This window comes from Nilaparvata lugens, chromosome 5, assembly GCF_014356525.2.
Source record: "Nilaparvata lugens isolate BPH chromosome 5, ASM1435652v1, whole genome shotgun sequence".
Classification (NCBI taxonomy): Eukaryota; Metazoa; Arthropoda; class Insecta; order Hemiptera; family Delphacidae; genus Nilaparvata; species Nilaparvata lugens.
The window spans coordinates 25,842,094-25,868,325 of record NC_052508.1 but is presented as its reverse complement, the minus strand read 5'-3'; the positions used below and the strand labels follow the sequence as shown (position 1 = coordinate 25,868,325).

General features: G+C 35.4%; 1 protein-coding gene across 1 annotated transcript in view; it reads right to left on the bottom strand.

Annotated features, from left to right (window-relative positions):
• Positions 1 to 26,232, bottom strand: part of LOC111047961 (vitamin D3 receptor) — a 42,902-nt gene that overhangs the window by 5,408 nt on the left and 11,262 nt on the right. The window contains exon 2 of the mRNA XM_022333807.2: positions 9,781 to 9,858. Within this exon, the coding sequence (XP_022189499.1) occupies positions 9,781 to 9,858 (78 nt within the window). The remainder of the gene's footprint in view (positions 1 to 9,780; positions 9,859 to 26,232) is intronic.

The following is a 26,232-nucleotide window of genomic DNA, read 5'->3' as shown; positions in this document are numbered from 1 at the left end:
CGTGACATTTTTTACAAAAAACGTGACATTTTTTACAAAAAACGTGACATTTTTTACAAAAAACGTGACATTTTTTCCAAAAACGTGACATTTTTTCCGAAAAACTTGACATATATGAATCATTTTTGGATTGTATATGCTGATAATGGAAACAATCAATTACAAATAATAAAAATGACTTATCATATTTAAACATGATTTTTGATCAGCAATATCAAGTTGAGGATTTATGATGAAATTCAGGGAGTTCTGATGAAGAAGTTTTAAATTCTACTCATTGGAACCGTCTTACAATAAAGAGTCCATTCTAAAAATTCTAAAATAGGAGTCTAAACATTGTTTTATCTGGATCGCACCACTCGCAGAGGCAGGATGAGATTTTACAACATTCCAAAAATGAAGTCTTGCTGGATTTATTACAGGCTACTCGCTTGGAACAGTGTGACGCCAATCAGTTGCTGTTTTTAAACTTGAACATATGATCGAGAGCACCTGTCCACTGTCCAGTTAGGCCAGTATGGTCCAGATTCCTAAAGGTAGAGGTGGCTTATTGGACTTGTCAGAGGATTATTATTTCTAGTGGTTGTACGGGAACGGGACCAGAAGTTTTTATTTGCGGAATTCAATGAAACAGATGGTAGAATGTCGCAGAGGCACGCAATCGTCTTCCGGTGTTAGAAAAGTTTTGGACTCCTGCAGCATTGCTCAAGTAATAGGAAGGATTCTTGCAGTATAATATCACTATATCATCGTTTATTTCACTTTAACGTACCATCTACTTCGCTCACATAAATTCCAATTTTGAGTATGGCTTGGAAATTTAGGGGGGAATCAGTTAATTATTCTACAAAAATCATTTATGAGAATAATGTCTTACAAAACGAGATAATTATGATCACTCTGCACCAATTTTCAAAGAGCTCAGAATACTGCCTATCAGGAAATTATATATTTATAAAACCCTGTAGCTGTTTTTTGATAGGAGTGGTGAAATGCAGCTGATTAATATGCGCAGGGTTGGGAGGAATCAACAAAATGTGCAAGTCCCTAAGCCCAACCTTACAATTTTCAAAAAATTCTTCAATTTTCTAGCACCAACGTTTTTTAATAGACTTCCTGTGAACATAAAAAGGTGTAGGCAGAAGACAACTTTCTGCAGATTATTACATAGCCATCTGATACATGAAGATGTTTCTGGTTATTATGAAAATATTGTTGTACAGTAGTACAGTAGCACAGTAGTACACTTTTTTTACAACTGGTAAGCGCGACATTTTTTTCTTACTAGTTTGTAATGTTATTGTTTATAGTGTAATATTGTTAGGATTTTAATAATGTTTATTTTAATAGTATTTCAATATTTGATAGGTTTATTTTAGATTCTGGAAAAGTATAAATTCATTTGAACGATTCTAAGAGTGTAGTTTTACCAAGATTGATAATGTTTTTTTCAAATTTCAATTGAAAAACACCAGCTATACGCCACACAGTAGGTGAAAACGGGTTGGTTGTGGGGTGACCAAGAGAAGCAAATAAGTTGCTTGTGTATTGTATTAAGTATATAGGTGGTAGCCTAGGTGGTGAGTCAAGCATTAGCAAGTCAAGCAGATGTGTGTCCGCGGACGGCGACACATGTCCTATGGTAATCACGGCTACAGTCGAACACTTTGTATATTGCCGCTTGCTAATTCACCCAGCAGCTCACTTGCCAATATGCATACTTCTTCAATCATAGTTTTACTTTCCTTGCACTATTACCATAGGTAAGGAAAGTATCGCTTTCCGAAAAAAATTAAGGTACCCCAATTTCCAATTTCTACATTTCTATACGTTTCAAGGTTCCTTGAGTCCGAAAAAGTGGTTTTTGGGTATTGGTCTGTATGTATGTGTGTGTGTGTGTGTGTGTGTGTGTGTGTGTGTGTGTGTGTGTGTGTGTGTGTGTGTGTGTGTGTGTGTGTGTGTGTGTGTGTGTGTGTGTGTGTGTGTGTGTGTGTGTGTGTGTGTATGAGTGTATGTGCGTCTGTGTACACGATATCTCATCTCCCAATTAACGGAATGACTTGAAATTTGGAACTTAAGGTCCTTACAATATAAGGATCCGACACGAACAATTTCGATCAAATGCAATTCAAGATGGCGGCTAAAATGGCAAAAATGTTGTCAAAAACAGGGTTTTTCGCAATTTTCTCGAAAACGGCTCCAACGATTTTGATTAAATTCATACCTGGAATAGTCATTGATAAGCTCTATCAATTGCCACAAGTCCCATATCTGTAAAAATTTCAGGAGCTCCACCCCATCTATGCAAAGTTGGATTCCAGATTCCCAATTATCAGGCTTCAGATACAATTTAAACAAAAAAATTCGAGTGTAGAAGATTGAGCATAAAAATCTCTACAATTAATGTTGAGTAACATTTTCACCTAGAATTGAAATTAAGCTCGAAATTCGAGAAAATGTGATTATCCAATTGCAAACTATTGGCAACTGTTGATTCTATTAAATCATTCACTATGAAGAGATATCAGACATCGTATGTCTCCAGCGTATTGTCCTGTCACCAGCTGGCTTAGATCTTTGTTTATAAGTAGACTTGAGATGCGCGTGAACACTAGCGTCAGGTGATCAATTCTAATAACGGCAAGGAAAGTTGTGTGAGTGCGCCACACCAGATTTTTTCATCTGCGAGAGTGTATACAGGGTTCACATCTTTTCTCTTATTTTATGATATTGCTTTTGGTTCTTTTTCTTCTTCTTCTCAATCTTTAGTCATCTATAATTGAAAAAATGAAGATATTATTATTCATTCTCTTGATAAACTAATTAATTCTCTCATTATGTTATTGTTTCTACTACTCTTCTTAACTATTCTCAACTACTCTCTCCTCATATCTTCCGTATTCATCTCCAACTTGATTTTCGGTCATCTTCCATGCTACCTACGTCCGCTTTCATTCGCTTTAGAATCCGGTAAAAAAATAATGAGACAATGCTGGAAAAGAAGTAAACGAAGATGAAGGAGCTAGCTGGCCAACCGGCCAACCAACAGGGTAGAGTTACTCCATCACCTTGAACGACATTTGGAACAGGCGCTCAGAATCAACCAACAGTCTGCTGCCGGTCCTATATACTGACCAATTTATTCACTACCAGGATTCAACACAATACCCCGACCTCCTCGCCGTTCTTACACTCACAAAAAGCGTTATTTCAGTGAAGAGGGTGAGGAGAACTGAACAAGATAACAGCAAACCACTGTAGTTGTCACCTCTGCAAGCAAATGAGATTCAAACTCATCTTCAGTCGTAAACAAAGGCGTGATGCATCATTCCTGTTTTGACTATCTTTCTCTATTCCTTCGACTCACACATCCTCTGTTTCTCTTCTTTCACATAGTCCATCTCTCATTCCATTTCATAGTCACGTACACCACTCCACTCTTCGTTTCACCAATGAGCTGAGCAAATATGCTAAATTTCTAACCCACTTGATTCATTACAAAATGACAACTTACATTATTCTTTCCAACAGAAAAGTATCCAACAAGATGCTCCAAATCAATATCAAATACTGTACCATGCAGGTGACAATCCTCAAACGCTATCATAAAGTAATCTTTAGAAATGTAATTAGAAATCGTTTCTGAAAAATAAAAAAGTAGAAAAATAGAAAAGTTCCTGTTCTTCATCATCTATTTCATCCTTTGATTTGGAATGCATTTTGAGACTGCATTTGGAATCTCTGCTGAGCACAATATTGGAAGTAATTCACTACTGACTGATTCATTATTCATTGATTTGAACACATTTTTAGAATTAAAATGGAATATTTTCAAGAGATTGAAGACTTACAAGAAGTTGTCAAGAAGTTCTCAGCTCGATTGTGAGTAGTGAACTATGGATATATAGCAGAATCACATAAGATGAGCTAATTGATAATCTCTAGAAATTATTAATTTTTCTCTAAATAACACAAAAATAAATTTTTATCTTGAAATATGTCTAGGAAACTGAGAAATACAAAGGAGGTGAGAAAAATGAGTTTTGTACATTGACCCTTATCAATCTTGAAATAATTACAGTCTCAAACTAAAAAAAGTTCAAGAAGACAATCACGATTCCACGAAGAATTATTATGAAATTGAAACTCCTAGGTAGTGAGGTCATTTGCCAAGCAAAATCCTTCCACTCACAGAAAATTTAAATTTTTTCTCAACAAAGACCTACACAACTCCCTGCTCTTCGATGTTTTCTGATAGCTGGAGTCTCTTACAAGGTGGAGCTCATTATGGTAAAAAAGCATTCCTTTAGAATTGAAACTTTCAACAAGGAAAGCGAGCTGCCCTAATCGGTATGCCAAAAGGATAGGCAGGAAACAATGGCACGCTCCAGTTCTCGTACTATTTGGCCTACGTGAGCAATCACATCCTCTTTACGTTGAAAGTAATCGACAAAATTTATGTCAGCCAACCACTATCTAGAGTGTAGCCACTATCTTTCACACCTAGTCATCAAGTATAAGGAAAACTAGCTATGTGATTTTCTACTAAAACAGGATGGAATGTGCCCAGCCACGTTACAGGAATGTTCACTTCAAATCTCAATCTGATTGGATCATACTTTGAAGGAAAATCTATTCAAGAGCATTTTCATATAATCCATATCGTTTTGAATAATGAAATTTGAAATGTGACATTAATTACTCAAATTATTCCACTGGGTAAGCTTCGTATTATTTATTCCGCCAGAAAATGTGTTTCATTATTGAACTGAACCACAAATAAAGAGCTAAAATGAACTCAATAGTACGTTACATCACACGTTTTAGAAATGGTTTATTTGCACAAAAGTGAGTTTCATATTTTTGTGTTCACTCCGCGGTCATGAACAGTTGATTATTCGAGGAGGTCGGATTTTTTTTATCCCTGTCCAATCCTCTTCCAGGTTTTATTATTTATACCATTCAGCAAAAAGAGTTAGAACTTGGATCTTGGAAGTTGAAGCGGCATGCGGGTCAGTAAGCCACCCAGAAGAATTTTCATGATTCCCATAGACAGATGTTTACATATGGATTTTCCAGGTGCGCTCTTAAATTCGTGATGCACTTAACTAAGGATGCGTTCTTTAATGATTAATCGATATTGCTGCTGGTCCTGGATCAGCAAAAGTCATGCAAATACATGTAATCTGTTTGTTGACAGGTGTTTGAGGAAACTAAAAAAGGTACGAATAAAAGTTTACGAATGAAAGGTACAGCACATTGAGTAAATGCTTCTCTTTATGATGCATTTTATTGGAAGATATGCTTTTCCTTTATCTAGAAATTGCTCAGAAGGTTGTAACTCTATTATGCGGGTGCCATTTGGCAAGCTGAGCTGATAGAACTCTATGGATGAATTATTAGCTAATAAGAATGGAAATTATGTGTTAAAGAATAAACTGGAAGGTTTCTACACTATTATGAATGCACATGTTGAAAAAATACGAGAAATCAAGTTAAAGATTTGAACTTATTGGGTCAACTCTAAAGACCAGTGGATAATCAAAACTGAATTTGACAAACTCATTGAATAAGTCATAATGATGATGCTTCCAATACTGAACTTTGATACAACCCAGCATCTCAGAAGACGTTTTCCCAAAACAATTATTGAAAAAGTGCTAAAAACTGTGTAATTAGAACAAAAGTTTTAGTTATGGTATTTACATTCGGGATGCCATTATTGAAGTTTTAGCCTGGAGCCCTCGTCAAGGATTGTGAGAGTCTCAGTAACTAGTGGGCGTCAAAAGAACACACAAACATGCATTAAATGGAGAGAACTCTGATAACTAATTAAAATGGACCTGATATATTAACAGACTCAACAGACGTTTTACAGCTCCTATCGCTCGCTATCAAGTTCCAACTTGTAAATTATGTATCGAGATCTGCTACTGCAAATGGAGAGAAGAAATTGTAGTCGAGGGGATCTAAATTATTGGAATGAGGAAAATTAAATTTGCTCCCTTGCATTTGCATATGATAGTAAAGCTACTCTCGTTTTTCTATTCTGCCTTCATTCACACACTCCACTTACAATTAATCTGTATGGAATTTGATCTTTCTCACTCTTTCTCTTTCGATGTTATTCTCTCACATAGGTACTCTTTGATCCTCTATAGGCAACGTCTGCTCGTTAACTGGAATCTCTTTGGGAAATGAATCTGTCCTTTTATATCTACTTAACGTATGATCCGATTGAAGTCTCTCTTCCTCTATCTCTCACTCTCCCTAAAAAACATGATCTCTTCCAAAAACATTATCATTCTACTACTAAAAAAATGAAGTAGTTTTATTTTATATTTTTAATTTTTTTTCTTCATCTCTTTGATTTAAGTTTGCAATGTATTTCTGAAATTTGATGTTTGCCATAGGTCTCTTCAGACCTGGCAAAGGAAATTAAATAGATCAATAAATCAATCAATCAATCTCTTGTCCCGGTTGTGTGTTGATGGGAAGTATATAATTTTATATACTTCTCAGAGAATCGACAAATAATTGTTGAAATACCTCCGATTTATGTATTAGCATCGCAATGATAAATTTATTGCATGTTATTCAATTTGGAATAAATCTTTATTCTCATTAATTAATGTGAAAGCCAGTATATATTGTAACATACATAAATGAAGAACTCTAATCTCATATTTTTCTTCTTCTTTCCAGGATTATGTGTACGCAGCTGTTCCGGTTTCAAAGGATATAATAAAATTTATCTCACAATCTTTATAGAGGTCTGCCAATATCCCTTCTACCATAGGGTCTATTAATACCCAAAATGGGTTTTCCCAATCTAATCTAATCTCTAAATCAATAAAAATCTCTCTCTCAAAATTACATTTGCGTTGCACCACTGTACTAACTAATGTTGACAACTGTTCTGATAAGGTTAAAAAATACTTTAGTCTCACTCTGTGCCTTTATAATCGGAACGATTATTCAATTATTCTCCATAGCAATCGCACAACTTTCTTGCTATGTAAAAAATAGTTCACTACCCAACTAGTATTATTATTTTCCATTGTCTTAATATATTGTATGAAGTATTACAATATGATAATATTAGACATTTATTCCGCATGGACAAACTCTCTTGGAAATCTAAGCTGTAAAAATAAATTTTCATGTTTGACCAATAATTATACTTTGGAATATATAGTGAGTGTTCTGACCTCAGTATTAGTATGGCTGATAACGAGTAAATGTTGTAAATCCATGGTATTATCTCTGATAGTTCCAATGGTTCCCATGCTTTCAAGATGCAATACTACAGAATCTTTTAAATACGATTTAAGTAAGATACCGACACGAAGAGTACTGTTTGATAGGATAATTACAACTTTCGGTCTTGAAGAAAATAAACCATACAATGATCCTCTATTGAGATACCAGGTAGAATACTCATTATGCTAATATGACTGTTCCTATTCGTATTCGTTCATTTGAAGAAGCTTTTAGACTTGAATACGTGAAGTGCAGTCTCTCTAGCTTTCTCAAGAAAGTATTCGTCCTTATAAGCAAATGTAATTGTTCTATTCTTCAAGGCCCTGGAATATTGGAGGATTGAATAAAATAGCTTGAGGAGAACTGGTTGATTGGATAGAGTGATTATTATTGGAATAGGCAATTGGCTCGAGAAGAGGTGACTTGTGAACTAACGCCATAAATCAAGATATACGAAAATAATCATTGCACGGCCTTATAACCAACCATGTACATTATTATAATGTAGCTATACATTATAACAACCATATAGTATCAGCGCTAAAGATCTCCTGGTTTGCATTCTCACTTGCGTGGGCGAGAGCTATGACAAATCGATACACAACACCACAAACGATATATCGATTAATGGCCGTCGACAATCGATTATGTCCTCCTTTTTCGTGATTGACGATTGGCGAGTGCTGCAATGGGAATAGTGGACCCCACACACTCGAGTTTTCCCAGGCTTGAGCAGCCCACTTATCTGCACTTCCTTCTACTCCCAGAAGTGTAGAGGATAACCGGTCCATTTGAATTGCACGTACTGTACACTTAATAGCAACAATTAAGAGCATTAAGATAAGGTAGTAAGATCTTTGTGCAATATAAACCTGATTATATTGGTAGATTTTATGTCAATTCGAAATAATGGGTAGTGATTACCGCAATAATATAATGGACCCACTTATTCGAATTGTAGAAGTATTATGTATGCAAATTCCCAACGTGAATTACCTGGAGTAGGATGATAAACTAATTTATAAATTTGAACCCTATTTCCAATTAATTTTCGATTGATTCCATCCCTAGATAAAAAGGATGTATCACAAAATATGAATGAAGCTGTTAAATACGACTCTTGTGTCTACACTGTTAAAAGCTTGTCAAAGGTTTACTGTATCACAGCCTATGTTATTTCCAGTGATTACCATTCAAGGAAAGTAATATTTGAAAAAAATCATTCAAAAACTCTAAGCCAAATTTTTGCAATCGAACATCAAATTAAACAAACGAATCAGATGAGAAAAGTTCAGATTCTTCATCTTCGAAAATTTCTAAACAGAATCGTGAATTTATCAATATCCAATAAATCTACTCAATAGAAATTATGAGTAGTGTCCGATTGGAAGACATTATGAGGCGAACATCGTGAAGTAATAATATTTTCGTGGCATTGGTTTGGGAAGTTTTTTATTGTAGCTGATTGTGGTGTAATTGATTGTACAAATACTGTATAGACAAACAATCGGAATCTAATAGGTGCCATAAATAGCATTCTGTTGCAAAAGACGTTGGAAAGGTGTATGATGGCGGCGGCGAGTATACGTGATCGTCAAGTGATTTAGTTGCAGAGTAAGTTATTATGAAATGATACCCGGGCAGAGCACATCTCAGGATCGGAGGGAAACTGGTGAAGCGTGAAGTACTTGATATCTTCGCCGCTCAACAATGAACGCCGGACACTCACTGCCTCCTATATTATCCGATCCGGCTGTTGCCTCAATAAATAATAATCCTCATTAAACGATCTTCATATCACGCCCGAGCTGTTGAAAATCGAGCTGCAAATTCATCTGAATGAAAAGTTATTACTCAATTTTCACTCGTGCTACTCGCTAAAACAACTATTACAATGAAGAGTTCGAAATTTGGTTGAGTTACCAAAACATTGAAGGCCGTAGATGAGCTGGGGTAACTCTTTCACCGTGAGCCTGGGGTGATTTTTTTTCAAATTTCATTTCTCACTTCATTGATGAATATTGTCATCTTAGTTACAAATTCCAATGGAAGGTTGGTAATTCTCAATTCTTTTTCATTGGAGTCTCCTATTATAGATTTGACAACTCAATTCTACTTCCTCACCACCAATTTCACTCCACCAATAGAGGAGTTATAATATAATGTACTTGAGTATTGTTAACGTTCAGGTATTGTTCTTCCATGAATCAACTGTGATGTTACATTGAAATCAATAACTTATGTTCATTTAATTCTCAAAGTTGAGCAAAGAATTCATTAATCAAAATCATTGACGCAGAGAATCTTCATGGAGCCTATGTAATGGTTCGAACAAAAACATCATTGTGAACTCTGCCTGGAATACTTTATGTAAGATAGGGGCTGAGGAAATTAATTGAAATAATTAATCACGTGGGGAACCAAGAATGGAATCATGAGAATAAGGGTTATTATTTGTTTTGCGAACTATGAATGATTGATTTTCCGCATCCAACTTATAATTTAGAAACAGCTCACCTTGCATCCCTCGCACGTGAACGCTCCGAAGTGAAATCCAGCCGCTGGTTCATTGCAAACCTTGCACTGCTGGTTCATCTGCAATTGTAAGAAAATATAAATTTCAATGCTCATCGTTTGAGAGAATTTAATGTAACGATAGGGGCATGCGAACATTGTAAAATTGCAGTAATCATCCTAGCGCTAGAATTGCTTGTTCCTTATTGCCCATTGCCCAGTTCACAGGTGCGAATCGTACTTTCAAGGACTGAGGAGTCACGCGTTTCAATTGAAAGAGAAAAATTACCTTAATCCAGAATGCATGCGCTTTGAAGGAAAGGGTAAAGCTGGACAACCCTGGTTCAAAGTCCAGCCCTCTCAAATCAACAATTATTACTGAAACGCTATGAATACTGTAAATTAACGGTTATAGCACGTATAGCACAAGTTTTTTTCATGTTTTTCTACCACCAATGATCTTGGTTCGCTTCTTCCTAATCACAGCTTTATAGCAATGGTTCATCGTCATTGTAATGAATCTTCTCCTCTATCGAACGGCATTTAGCATCACTATACTCTTCCATGATGAAATCATAAATATATTGGTGTTTCATCATTTTTTAACATCTCTTGTTCCATGGATGAAATTACTATTTCGATTGATTGGCTCTTGTCTTTTCAATTGAGAGTTGGCCATTGAAAATGATATGATAGATAGGTTTCTATTATATAGGTTTTTTTCTCATTGGGCATTAACCCATACCTGATACTGTTCGACTGCATCAATCAACTTGTACGTTAACTGTTTGTATTCTTGATAAGAAATAAGGAAGACATTTTATCGATTTGGGCGCTTTATTTATGGGAATTCAACCTTCTCCTTGAAATAAAAAAGAAATCTGTATTTGTAAACGCGTTCCGCTGTTACAATTCATCCAACGAGTTGCAAGTCCATAGCATGACAAACATCATGAGAAAATGACTATGGCGTATATGCAAAGTAGACTACTAATTCATAGCGATTTTGAACGCTGTCAAATCGGGCAGGCATCGCACATCAGAAGCATCAGTTGGTTGCCGATCTGGTTCCGTATTATTAGGAATAACAATCTAGTTCTGAATAGTAGAATGACATGGAGTTGCCTACTGGCAATTTTTCATGTCACTGTCCCGGTAGGCAAAAAACCTACTCAACTCACCCTTTAACAGAGTGCTTGGTTTTATAATATACCGTGACATAACACTCCATTTACCTTTATGTTTATATTAGAATACGTTATAGTAGTTTGTTTATGTATGCAAACAGGCCGGTCTATTCTCAGTCTTCTTGAGGCTTTCAAGTGCCTACTTGAGTCTCAACAACAGATGCATTGTAAATGTTCACTGGGGTCTATTATTTATGTTTATCCCTTCCTAAACGATTAATCACTACTTTTTGCGTGATATCAAGAACATTGTTGTAAGTAGACTGACTCCTGCATGAGTTTCTGATTCTACGCAATAGAGATATTAATCTAAAAGCAAAAAACTATAGTAATCCGATTAAAGTCGTAAATCATTTGAAGAAATCGTAATCTAGCTACAGTATTAGATTCGAGTTCTCAAGGATTCTCAGTTGAATGAATAATATTTTAAAAATTACATTTAGATTCACGCTATAACTCGAACTTGCATTTTGGAAGTTCAGATTGTAACCATTTGAAAAAAATAATAGAATTGGATAGATTTTTACTATCCATTCGAACTAGATAGACTATTGTCACTCAAAACCCTTCACTATTCCAGTTATAATATAATTTAATAAGGTAGAGAAGAATCACTGCAGATAATAACAAAATAATTATAATAATTACAATATAAATTATAATAAATATGAATTATAATAATTGCAGATAATTTACCTCTGCTATTATTTATCAAGATTAAGTGAAAATGACAATATTCATATGAAATCTTGTTTACTGGCAGTGAATATTCTTTCACTTAACATACCTCGTATGAACAATATACGAGGTATGTTTCTTTCACAAAATTCCAACTTTTCAGTTTATTCTATTACTGATTCACATTCAGCTAGTCCTTTCAAATTTATTTATTTTTCTGGAATGCACACATTTCTAGATTTATTTATCTTGTTATGATTGTCATTTATTTAGTGCATTTCGTGTTGTGTTACAGCATCATTCAGTAGTTTAGTGCCCATTTAACGAAAAAACTATATAATTATTGGAATATTGTTTTTGAGTGACGTATCTCAAAGGTTTTATCACTGCATCCTACATCGATCATTTTAGTTCACATCATCGATTAGTTTGTGTTCCATGTTCTCTGGCTCTTTCATTCATTCTTCTATTTAATTGTTTCTCTAATCATTACTCTCGCACAAATCATCGACGTCATTGAAACAATAGAGCTACAATTAAACACCACAGAACACCATAAGTGGAAACACATTCCCCTGTCTATGGTGAAGAGAACATCGAACTAGACTCAATTACAATTCTGCATTTCTATCAAATTAATTTCTTGTGTGTTGGTTTCTGCAATTTTCCCACATTTGTAGACCACATTGTCTATTTCTTGTCGAATATCCTAAACAAATCAGGTCACAATCCTGCAGAATTATCCTCCAACATGTTTCATCTCAGTCACACTCACGGTCAGCTGATACATTACCAAATCGTTGCTATTGAAACAACAATGGATTTGCGAATGCTGGAACACGTATGAAGGCTCCACACGAAACAACAATAATTTTATACGGCGCTCAATTAAACGAGTCTTAGGCCGTAATTACTGGCGAGTAAAATAGCGTAAGGCCAATAATTACTCTCGATAAATTGTAAATTAAATCGGAAACAATGGCGAGCGCAATGGTCCGCTTTGCTGCGCTGTGCTCAAGATCGTGCGAGGATCTGGTCGAGGAGGCATTCTTTGCGCCTGCGCGCACGCACCTACTTGTTGCTAATAAATCAAGGCGACGTGACTCGTGCGCTGCGCTGCAAATCGCGAGCTGCAAGCTGCCAGGCGCCACGCTACTTTTCGGGGGCGTCAACCATGGCAACAAGCGTCCGTAAAATACTGGCGCATAGAATGCATACAGCACAACCATCCCTGGAATAAATCGTAAATATTTGCGTGCTTGTGAATGTGACTCGTTTCTGACTTTCTCATCGAGCACTTGAAATTATCATGGATGTAGTATTTTATTCCCATAGTACATACATCCATTTATCATGGAATTAATACTCATATTTACAATAATTATGGTGTCATGCTTGAATTCGTTCCAGACCTATTAAATAAAGATACTAATTATTCAATTCAACTCTAGACTGTTTCCAAGTATCTGTATACTTTACTTAACTTTTCTTGTTCGTCATGATTATGAAACTGCATTAAGGGAGCAATATATGAGATTGACTTTGTGAGATGGGTATTCTCTTGTAAAACAGAAATGAGACTACAAGGAATTCGGAAGCTTAAAGATATTAGAAAGTTTGATACATAATCAAACGGTATCATATTTTGGGGGAACTCGAGTCAAGTAATAGACATATTCCGTATGCAGAAGTGGGCGATACGAGTGATTGTTGAAGAATCCATACGTTCAAGCTGCAGACCATACTTTGAAGAGATGAAAATTCTCCCTCTTCCGAGCTTGTACATCCTAGAGACCGTATGTTTCATAGATAGGAACAAGACTTAATTCAGAACTGGCGCACATTTCCACAATTATAGAACAAGGCATAGGGAAGAGTTGCGAGATGATGCACACAGGACCACCATCTATGAGAGAGGAGTAAAGAGTGCTGGGATTCGACTGTACAATCAATTACCAGCTAACATAAGAGGAAATACAAGACGTAAATTCAGAGTATTGATGAAGGAGCAGCTTTTGAGCATTTGTGCATACTCAATTGATGAATTTGAAGCACATTACGAGATGAGTTAGGCTGCTCAGTATTACTATGTACGGTACATATTTTTATGTACATAAAAATATTTTATGATTTCATATTTTACTAGATTTGAATACATATTATCGACATATCCAAATACCTCCTCCGTGGGTGGTAAATTGACGAATAATAATAATGAATAATAGTAATCAGGAAGTTAAAATATCCTTTCAAATTTTCATATTAGTAGGCCTAACTATTGTTATTTGTGAGTTTCATCAATATATGAGAAAATTTCCACCAAAACGTTCTTCATCTCCAAAGAGGTGTATTCTCTCCTTAGATAGAATATCCTCCTCTACATGAAATAAATTTTCGTAAAGCACAATCCAGTGATAGTGAACAAGACCCAATCTGGATCTGACAGGGAAGCGATAAAAGTTGGTGGACTCTTTTTGAAGAGATACCATAGCATTGTCAATTGATGTCAGTTTTTGATAATTTGATAATAACTAATGATCATCCAGATGATGTTCTCAATGGATTATATCAATAAAAAATTGGATGAGTCCTGTGTATTGAACAACTACAAAAACGAAAAAATTCGTTGCTTCAAGGGAGAGAATCCGGGTTCCCTAAGCTTTCAGTGTCCAACCATTAATATTTTTGAACCGCAACAGAGAAACTCTTTGTTACAATAAACGGTCGGTTATGTATACGGACATGAGAAATGATAAAACTATTCAGTACGGAAGATCATTAATCAGGAGGTAACCGCTGCGAGATTCGGCGCCCAGGGAATAGGGATGACGCGCATAAGAAAAGTGAAGAGCCTCGCTTGTACGACTTACGAATAATGATGAAAATAACAGAGGGTCAGGAATAAGAGAGACAGAAAGAGAGAGAGAGAGTGAGAGAGAGAGAGAGAGAGAGTGAGAGTGAGAGAGAGAGAGCAGCCAGCAGTCGTGTTAAGGGTGTGAGAAAGAGAAGATGATATGGTTTTGAGATTGAGAAAAATTAAGTATCAGCATGAATGGGGTTAGATAGAGGAAGAGCATAAGTAGAGTAGTAGATGAAGAGAGTAAAGGAAAGTGGGAATTTGGATCAATAGATGATGGAAAAGAATACTGATTATGAAAATACAATGAAAATCGGCGAGAGTTGAAAAAAATTCTAAATATATTGTGAAGTGTAAGAGGTCAATAGATGAAAATCGAAAAGGATCGATGAATAATTGAGAATGTGAGTAAAAGGAATAAAAATCAAATTACAAGTCGAGAAAAAAGTGTTATACAAAAGAGTATAAAACTATAATGTAATGAACGTTCCGTAGGCTTTCCATTCCAATTCAGATTGAACAATTATTTGTTATGAAAATTCATGAGTTGGTATATCTGTTTTTTCATGTAATATGCAGAAAATAGTGAAATCATTTCGAGGGAGAAGTCAAAATTGTGTACAATGAAGAAAGCGAGAGAAACAGATGATGCGGAAGTGTGTATATTTCCGCAAATTTCAGGGAAATAAACAGTAAACTATTTATAGGTACAGGAAGATAAGAAGAGAATTGAGAAGATATAGGAAAGTTGAAGGATTATGATAAGTTATGAAGTTGAGAATATAGAAGTCAAGTCTGATGGTGAAGGGGAAAACATATTGGGGGAAATATGATTGCGCAATGGAAAGACACAGTGAGAAAAATTTCAAAGAATTACTAAAATTGACTGATGCAGATTATAAGTAGAAGAGGAAATGAGTAATACTACGAGTTTGCTGGAGAGGAGTTGGAAAGGATTAATAGTTATGAAGAGAGAGGGACAGTGGTGCGAAATATAGAGTTGAAGAAAGGAGAGGTTAATTTATTCAAGAACTTAGCAGATTGAAACACTTTTCGTGCGCCCCTCACACTTGTGCAGGTGAGTTTATCTTGGAACACCCTATCTTCGTCTGAAAAACACAGTAGGGTGCATGCGCCTCAACCCCTACTTGTTGTTGTTCGGTTCCCGAACTGTTTATTCTTTGGGTTGCCGCCCTCCTGCATATCTGCTCAAGTGGTTAATAGTTCGGAAGCGACTTGACATTCATAATGCCCTTCGTCTCCTGAGCATCATGTGAAGACAGTTATTGATGCTATGTTTAGAATACAACCTGAAGTGGCGTATTGTCACATTGAAGACAGGGTGAGGTGAGCAGGATATTGATGACACCAGATGTGTCATCTGTGGTGTGAAGATATACACCTAGTGAGTATATATAGGAATGGATAGTATCTTGATACCCTGTATACTAGTATGTTCTATAGATTAAAATGTATAGAAGTTAAAAGTAAAAAGATTCGCATATCTAAAATAGACTATATCTATAATAATCGCCCCTCAAGCATCAAAACATAGTATAACCGTCAATCGAATGACATGAAAGAGTTCCTGTTCCAATTTTGACTACAGGTTGCCTTTTCCACATTTCCTCTAACTTAAGCAATTCAATTTTCAATCGTTTCTTTATTGAAAACTGGATCACGCTTTGAAGGTTATTCTGAGAGAATTGGTTTAAATGGATTTGTATGTGTTTCACCCTCTTGGCAAAGTTATTACTGAAATTCAAAAAGTCAGTGGAATATGTAACATAAATCTTCCATAATTAACTCGACATATTAAATTCTGAGAAATGATGGTAGTACGCAAAAGTTCAGAAATGAGTCAGTTAGAATTAATATTTATGGATTATAGATATACGTCGAATGTTGAGTTCAAAATGAATATAGATTATTTAACTCTTCAAAATATATCAAATCGAAACTTCATTGATATTATTAAATGAGATTCAAACTTATATCCGGAAGTTCCATTCTGGAGAATAATATGACTATTATGACATAACTTTTCATCATCAATTCTGTACTATGTTAATATCAAGAAATGAAATGAGTAGTTTAACGTAAAAGTACTGACACAACGATTAAAGAACGAATTTGTCTCTCCAAAAATACAAATAAGAGAGACAGATTATAATTGAGAGGATTGAGTGATGCCACAGCCACTTTTGGTCACAGCAGTCGTCTGACATCTCGGATGTTGCAAGTTTGAAAAATCGAATCACATCAACAACTAACTATACAAGAAAAAGCATAGTGATTAAGTTCTTTTTATGGCCGCTTAAACTTTCCTAACAGTTGGAGAACTTTGAAACAGGCTCTTAGCATTTGTTATGAACATTAGGATGACACCGTTGTAATAAAAATGAAGTGCATATATTTGTCAGCCAGTTTTGGAAATGGTACAGGCACTGCGTGCGAGATTCGTGTGACAAATTATCGACTTCCACTTTAATCGGCATACGTTTTCGTAGACTACGATCTGTCCCAGGTCTCCTGACAGTTTATTTCGAGTGATGAATCCTGATATCAGCGTGCAACTTATGGCGATGTTGTCCCATAATCCCGTATGAGGTCTGCCGTTTTGACAACTAAAAACGGAGAGACACATTCACGCTTGCATAAACAATTCAAACCGGGCCACAAATCTAGCACTTTCCCATTTCTTCATTGCCTTTTGCACTCTCATCATGGAAATGTCTCTAATCTTGTCCCATTTTTTGATCTATATTAGCTCAAGTTTGGAATGAAACCTGTTCAGAGTTGCTGTAGATTTACTGAAGATATCAATGTTTCGTATGGATTCGAAATTATTTATCCTCAAACGTCCCGGAACTGTGAAAGCTCTGACGACATTGTAACTGATAAGCTTGGCATATTCTTCAGACAAGCTAGCAAAATGTTATAAAGGATAATAATTATTCGAACCAGATGAAGCTCTTCAGAGCTTAAACAAGATTTTCTCTTTCCTCATTTTGTTGAAAGATAACCCAATTATTCCAATAAGAATCAATTCAATAAATTTGAACTTTGTCCTCAAGCTAGGGTATTTGTTTACGAAGAGCCGTAAAGGTACGACTTTGGGATAAAACATTCAGCGTAGCTGAAAACATAGTTTTTTCCAGCCTGACGCTAATAACTCCAGACCAGACCATTATGGAGATATTCTCCGTGATTACACTCGTGATTTAAGTTCTATCGATAAATTTTCGTCCGCCTAATAATCCTCCTCCAGAATAGCGACTGAAAGGTAATCATTTCCTGGACAGATCATTAGTTGACACTTGACAGACTATTTTGAATGTGTATAGTCAAGATCACATAAGCGTTTATTTTCTCAGTTAGAGGGTTTCATCATACATTTAAATGTATCCTGAATAAGCAATTCATTTTTTTTTTGTTTTTCTTCAAATTCAAAAATATCAAAATTCGTCGGACTAATCTTCAAATACATAATATAGGCAGGCCTATTCTTCCAATAAGGCAACTTCAATCAAATGGAAAGTGATAATGAGAAATGACAGAATATTGTTGCAAATTCAATTACAATACTTTTTTGACTTTCATTATTCAATTCTGTCTCTCAAGACAGGTAATATTTATGATGTTACCACCATAATACCCTCATAATTCAAAACGCTAGAAATTATTCCTTTTAATCACTTAATTCAATTTTCAAATGAATGATTACCGTAATTTTCCAATTCATTGAATGTATCCGGTTATCAGATATCAAACGTTATAAAATCAAATTGGAAACTTATGAGATTGTTTTGTAATAGATTTCTCTTTAATATTCCACACAAGACCAAAAAAGAAATTTATTAAAAGCATTTATTGATCGAAATTAAATAATCCAAGAACATTGGAAAGCATTAGTGTAATCACTCGTACATGGTGCAAGCCCTATCTATATCTTATCGTATCATGAAGTATAATGCTTGTGAATGGATGTTCAGTTCAAAAGATGGCCTACCCAGAAAATATTCCTGTGAAATTTGGGCTAGCGATGTATTCTATAATACTGCATATTCGAAAGCAAAGATTTGCATCAAATCTATTCGTATATATAATCTATCCTTATCCAAATATAGAGTGAAGCTTCATAAAGAATCTGTCTCGGACACTATAGCGAACAAGTATAGATAATTGATTATATTATTTTAGGGTCAGATAGTAGAAAGCGGCCTCTCGTAACATTTCTGATATCTGATTTGATTCTAAAGGTGGGAACAGATTTACGCGCCGCGAACATGAGCAATTCACTTTTAATCAGCTGATCATATCTGTATTTTTACAGAAACGGTAAGATACAGATATAAAAACCTTGGCATCAGCTGATCAAAAGTGAATTGCTCATGTTCGTGGCGCGTAAATCTGTACGCACCTTAAGAAAGCCATTTTTAGCTTCCAGCAGCGCGATTCTATCCCACACTCAACTGACAAGTCCCCCAGTCACTGGCATTACTTATTAATGATTCAAATAATTTATATTTGTTACTCCTGTAATCATCCAAAGATACTGAATCGTAAATATTTGATGTTTCATTGTAAGCTTCAAGTATTGTTTTATATATATCTATGTATGAGCTCACTTATTATGTCTATTATTTTTAAAATATTGCTTCGTTGCTCTACTATTCGGATGCACAATATAAAGAAAGCGTTACAATTAGTTCTACAGAAACTCAACACAGGGAAGGCTATCAAACATTGCTTTCTATATTGTTCTATTCTGATTGTCATTCCTTGCAATTTCCTGGTTAACTGCAGGTTTTTGTAAATTCAAATAGACAGGAGTTTTTAATGTGTTTTTAGATAAATGAGAAGCACAATATTACAATTTTCACTATTCTTGTAGTAGAACTAATTCAGTTTTAGATCGAGGCATTGTGAAAAGGTTGTTCTCAGTTTTTATAATCCACAAAAATTATGGATTACCTCAATAATTGTTCCTGATGATCTGAGATTATATTAAGCTACTCTACTGAATCCTCAAGAGACTGAAATTAATTTACTAATGTTCGAGAATAATATTATTATTGGAGGGGGAAAACGTATTTTAGATAAACACGAATTCAAAATCAACGTCTTCTATTCGAATTTGATATTGTGGAGGTTGAAGTTTTTCAGTTTGTAATATTTTATTCTTCTAATTCGAAATAAGAATCTTCTTATTGCAGCTTATCATTATTAATTTATGAAAATATTTGCAAATTCATGATCTTGAAAAGCTGAAATCGGAATCCGAATCACAGATTCTGAAATTGGAATCTGTATTCACTTCATACAATATCAGGAACGTTCTAGTATGTCTGATTCATTTACCTATAGAATTCCCTGTGTATTATATTCAACTAGTTGAACAAATAAAGAGATGATATACAGAGTGTTCCAGAAGTAGTGTCGAACATTTTAGGGTATTGTTCCTGGATGACAGGAGACTACAAATTTCGTATTTTAAGTGTCCAAATCTCAGCGGTTATTCTTATAGCTGCCATTTTGTTTTATTCACTTGAGAATTTTTATCTCAAGAACGAAATGATGTATTGATCTGAAACTTGGCATGAATATCTATGCTATGAAGACTCAACTTGACTCAAGTATTTTGTCAATCATATCGAGTAGACTCGACACGAATAGTTAGTTAGTAGAGCAGCGGTTCCACGGCGATCGCTCACTCTACACACATCAATTATGGCTGGCGGAGGTCATAAATATAGCAGAGGGAGTGCTCGACAGTGTGAAGCGGTGCAGTGCATTGCGGTGCTGCGTTCTGCATCCAGTTAGGCGCCAAAGTAAAAGTACTGGTGTGGTGGTCGTAATGCACTCTTCGCTATGCAAGGACACGACGCTCTGCATTCTCACAGGTAAGAGTGGACGGTTAGGATGGCACTGGAGCGTTCTGCTTTCAAGACTCGAGTCTTATTGATAGACTGAGGGGGAGCCAGATGTAGGCAAACGGCAAAAGAAGCAATAAAAGTTAGAGATGTAATGAATGAGAAAGGTGTGGATATATATGAGCACAGGGGAAGAATATTGGAGAAATCTCTATTCTTCATTGAATAGCTTTCAACAACGTAATTCAGTCATGTAGGCTACAATGAGGCTTCAATTTGAATAATGCACCAGACCAGTAGGCTACTGGAATATGGAATTGAAATTTGTAGAGGAAGAATTTTCAGCCGCATATTATGTAATTCAGTTATTGTGAGAGAAATCATATTTCATCATATTGTATGATATACTAGGAAGTAGAGATAGTGATGATTCATGATAGATTTCTTAATGTGTACATGGAGATTTATTAGAATATAGAAACAAAAGCTATATAAACAATAATGAAATAACAAGAGATAATGCAATGAATTTTTCGTGTATTTAGGAATTGATCCCAATATGGGAAATCCACTTAATTTGAAAACCGAATAAATTATATTTTTGATGAACTATTCAAAGTGAATATTCATTTATGGACGAATAAAAAGAGAACAACAATAGTTATCTGTTTAAATGACTGGAAATAATGGGGTTCCACTACAACTTTGTATCAGTTCTTTCTAAAAATTGAGTAGTGAGGTGATTCAGCTATACAGGTGACTAATGAGTTGCGATATGAGGAATGACGAATAATAAAATAATTAGTGAAAGCCTGGAGAAAATGATTGCAAAAATAAGAGGTAGAAGAAAAATTGCACTGGAGAGGAAAATATAAGAGAAGAATTGAAAGGATGAAGAACATGGAGGAAAGCAGGAGGTTTGAGAAAAGCGGAATAGGATATTGATTGGAAAAAAGAGGAGGGGTGCGGAACAGAAGAGGTGAAGTATAAGAAGAGTAGGTGGAAGAAGGAGGAAAAGAAGATGGGAGAAAAGAGAAATGAGTGATAATAAGGAAGTAGGAAGAGGAGGAGTAGGAGGAGGAAGTGGGGGATGATAATGAGTGGTAGAAGAAGAATATAAAGAAGTTAAGTAGGAGAATGATAGAATTTGAGATCAGAAGAATGAAAATACGAAGAACACGAAAGGCAAATAAGTAGAGGAAGAAGGTCTTTGCTAGATTTATGTTTTGGGACGGTGTGATAAATGGACGAGATAGCTGTGAGGATGGAAAAATGGAATAATGGTTGGTTGGGCAAGCAGCAACAGGTGGATGAGGAGTAGTAGGAGGAGGAGGTGAAGGAGATGGTAGACAAGGAGGAGAGGATGAGTCTGTGGAGGAGGACGGGGTGGAGGTCACAAGTGACACGAACGCGAGGAGCGTCACGGCACGACACCAAAACCAACAACAAGAAAAATAGCTGCGCATAGTTAGAGCCGCAAACACTGATAAACTATCTATCTATCGGTTTCAAGTGAATGCGCTTACAGTTGGCACTGCATGAACGGTAACTACCGTACACTGATGAGCTGATGAGCTTATTCATTCATGAAAACCATTCGTGAACATAGAGAAAAGGAAGTCCTGAGAGAATACAAAAGTAACTATTTAAACTCAACAATTCCGACGTGAAGTGGAGGTGGTATCAATATTTGTTCCAATACAAAGTATTTGGTTCTCAACTCAACAAGGATGACTATTTCTTAGGAGAGTTTTGAAAGAGAACGCATATCCGGAAAATTAGTATTTTTTATCACTGACACAGACATAAGTCTTGAATGGAACATAATCTTAGAGGTCTGCTAAATCATATTTGCAATGACTTTCCAATATTTGGTCACGACTTTCAAAGAATAATATATGAGAAATAACAATGACAATAACTTCATTCATCCCTGTATATGTTTCAGCTGAGAACAGAATTGGCGAAAAAAATTATACGATTACGTCAACATTTCTGTGAGTTAGCCTCTCATTATTCTCCATGAATGCTAAATCCAACAAGATAATCTGGAAATATGATTGAAAATATAATTAAATATAGCTTTGCTCTGAATGTTGAAAGTAGAGTTAATCAAGACTATACGGAGAGTAATATAGATATCTTTAAGCGATCATCCATCACTTCTCTCTCTTCACCAACTATGAGAACATCAAATTTATTATTACAACATATATTCAGATGGTAATGAGCTTACTGCACTTTTATTAGTTATCAAGCTCACGTACTTTGGAATCAATGCAATCTATTACTTTTATATTCCACTGTAAATTCTATTCGAGGTGCGTCATGCACCCAAGTTCGCTGTAGATTCAAATAATCTAGTCCAAGCACTATATCTGATTCTAAATATAACTTCTCATCACAAGAAATGCATTGCAAAAACAGTCTTCACGTTGAAATATAATGAGAACGCAGTGAACCTGTATAAATTGAGACTTGTCCAGAGCACATTTGTAAATGTCCGGACAGGCGTATAATTAAATATCGCCTACTGGGATCCTAATAGTTTACTGCTGTATCTAATCTCCCTAGTCCAAGCACATTAGTAATGTAACTGAGATGTTGAACACTATCTATTTGTTGAACGGTGAGACTATTTAAGATTGTGATAATGCAATGAGAGAAAGTGAGCATTTGGTATTGCATCCTGGAGTGAATTTTGATACTAATAGATTCTCGGCTCTTGGAAGGAGACTTACCCATTTATTTATTAGGAGATTTACATCAATTAATGGACCTACAGTATTCCATATTATCAAGACCAAGTCACATTTTTTGTAGCATTCACAGAAGAAGATCATGTTTCATTCCTATATTCATCCTTATTCAATTATCATTCATTCAAAAATGGATACTGTAGAGTTTAGAGAACTGGATTTAATATCATAAGATCATGGGAGACGGAATAAAAGTTTACTATATTATATTTCTAACAATACATTACTCTATTGTGATAAATCTATTATTTGAATAAGACAAAACTACCACTGTATGAATGAGTTACATATAAATAACAAAACGTAACGTGAATAACGCAAATAATATAACGTCATTAATTAAATTGTGGTTACCTAGAAAAATGTGAAAGCAATAATTATTATGAGTTCAAGTCCTAAAATCTAAAATTGCATCTCTGATGAATCAGGGTAATAGATGTAGGAAAAATTATTGTTGTTGACTCACAATCCAATACAATATATATACTGTATATTCACGTGTTAACTTTCTGACGTTAACTTCCTGATTGTGGTTTCAACGGTCAGTAATTAATTAGTAGGAAATAATACTCATTGTTTCCTTTAAAACAATGTAGCAGATGTTTGTGAAAGGTATACAGAGATATAGTGTAGATCTTCCACAACCAACAGCAAACACATGATGGCAGCATCTCAGTTTATGGTGGAAAAGCAGTTTCCAACCTATTTTTGACTTTTGTAATTTATTATGATGCTCAGTTGGACAGTAGTGCGTAATTAGCTTGGTTTACCCCCGGTTTTAAATCTCATTGTAGAGGATTTATTAGCTTTGAGTTCACTTTGGGGAGATTTTCTGCTGAGAACATGAGTTCTGTTTGACAGTTATTAGTTTCCGATTATAGTAGTTTGATGGTGATTGAAAGAGTTATGGGTTTGGAGATGGAGCTGAGTGATGTGTTGATGTACGCACGCGAGGAATCTCTGTGATAGCAAAAACAAGCAGCAGGTAGTTTGGTTGAGATCGTGCCATGTCCTCGCCGTTTTTCCCTAAAGGGTATGCATAATGGCGCAAAAACAAAGGGCAACTGTCGTTGGGTATTGCTTCCCTCGCCCTATTTACTGCTGTCAAAGCTGATTGCCTCGATCTCGCTTGCTCTCTTCCTCTATCCTGTTATTCTTCTCTATCTTCATCCTCTTCTTTATCTGTTGCTGCAGTAGTTTTACGGCCCCGTGCGACTCTGTTCAGGCGTGACGACCAGACGATCCAGGAACGTGGAGAAGCGCCAAACAATTAAAATAACAAAAGGCAGGTCGAGTTTGTGCCTCGGATACATTCAATAGTTCTCTCCACAGGTCGATTTATCTTTGCAAGAGGCAGTAGCAGAAGCTGCAACAATTAGAGATGCGTCCACTGCCAATCTGGCTAATTGTAGTCACTGCCTTCACTATAGTCATAGTCGCTGCTGCACTGCCTTCACTATAGTCATACACAAATCATTGTTGTAGCCGTATTGGTTGGAACCCGTATTGACGGTCTGTCGTTAATGTTGGTTGCCTCAATCACAACTGATTGCAGATTACTATTTATGCAACATCCATATACGTTGTATCTCTTCTTCCGCTCAACTAATCAGCATATAATCAGACTCTGATCAGTTCCTTCAAATGAAATTGAAGATAATATTATGTGAATCTGAAGATATAGTATGGCACTATTCAATTATTTTTTAATTTTTTTGAAGCATTGCATTATGTGGATTAAGTGAATCCTACGCACTTCGTATTCCAACATACTTTTGAGTGCTTCTCTGTGAAAATGCGAGATTGTAATTTGTTTTAAGAAGGTGATTGCACTGAACTAAGTTAAATGAATTTTAGCAGCTTCAATAGCCTGTTCAGTAGGTAACTGGATAGCCAGCTCAGCGTTGTCTTGCAGCTGTTGATTTTCATAAATCACCAGAATAACTATTATGAAAATACGGGTTGCTCTTAATGCTCCACATTTTATAAATAAATGTATAATGTACACAATAATCGACACAATTCGTCACTGTTCACACGCTTAGTATTGATTAAAGTGAAAATATTATTTTGGAGTTATTAGATTTTTTTGGAGATTTTTTTCAATAGAATATTGAAAGCAATTTTTCATAATCAAAGCATTGAAAACTACTGCACTATGCGTTAGTATATTAAATTATGCTTTGTGGTAAAGCGTGACGATGCAATTGGATATAGCATTGCAACTACTATTTCTTATAACATGATTTCGTATGTCTTCCTTGAGTCATTGATTAATCCAATAATAAGTCTATTACAATAAATCCTCCATGGGAATTTCGCAGTATTCCAGTTATTTTTTCACCCCATAGAAAGTCCAGAAAATAGATTTTTTCATCATGAACTCTCATCTGATTCCAAGTAATTGTTATTCGTGATCGACTAGATTCTTGGTGAACATATTCATATGGAAAATTATCGATTGATTCTCCTGGAAGAGGTAAATTGCTTTCTGTGGTTATATGTGAAACCCACAGCGTTCTCCAAGTCTTGTTCATGCGTGTATTTTCAGAAAACGTAATTATCATCCTAATATCAATATTGGATTACGAGTGATGAGAGAGCTATTGTTCTTTCATACAATATCGTGATAAGGTCCAAATATCATTACAATTCAATGTTTCGTAACCTTCTTAGGCTTATAAATTATGTATGTGTTACAGTATTGAATAATTTCAACTACTATAAATATAATGATATTACAGTATTCCTTGTTAGTAAAATGGAATTTTTAGTGCTGAAGTGAGTTCCATTATCAGTCAATAAATCGATTATGTTTATTCCGTGCATCGATGAGAAATTTGCTATTGAAAAAAAAATTGAATACTCACATTCACCCGAACGTCCCTGTTAACAATGCTATTCTCGAGTGGATAGGCGTCTATTTGACTAAATAAGGTGATTGGGAATCGCTTTGATTGGTTCTGTATATGAATACTTCATGCTGTGAAGAACCGCACAATACTGTTTCGATATACTGTAAGCCTACCGCATAAATGGAGGCTAGTGTGAAGCAATTCATTGAAACAATATTTTATGTGTTGATGAGGTTGAGGTTT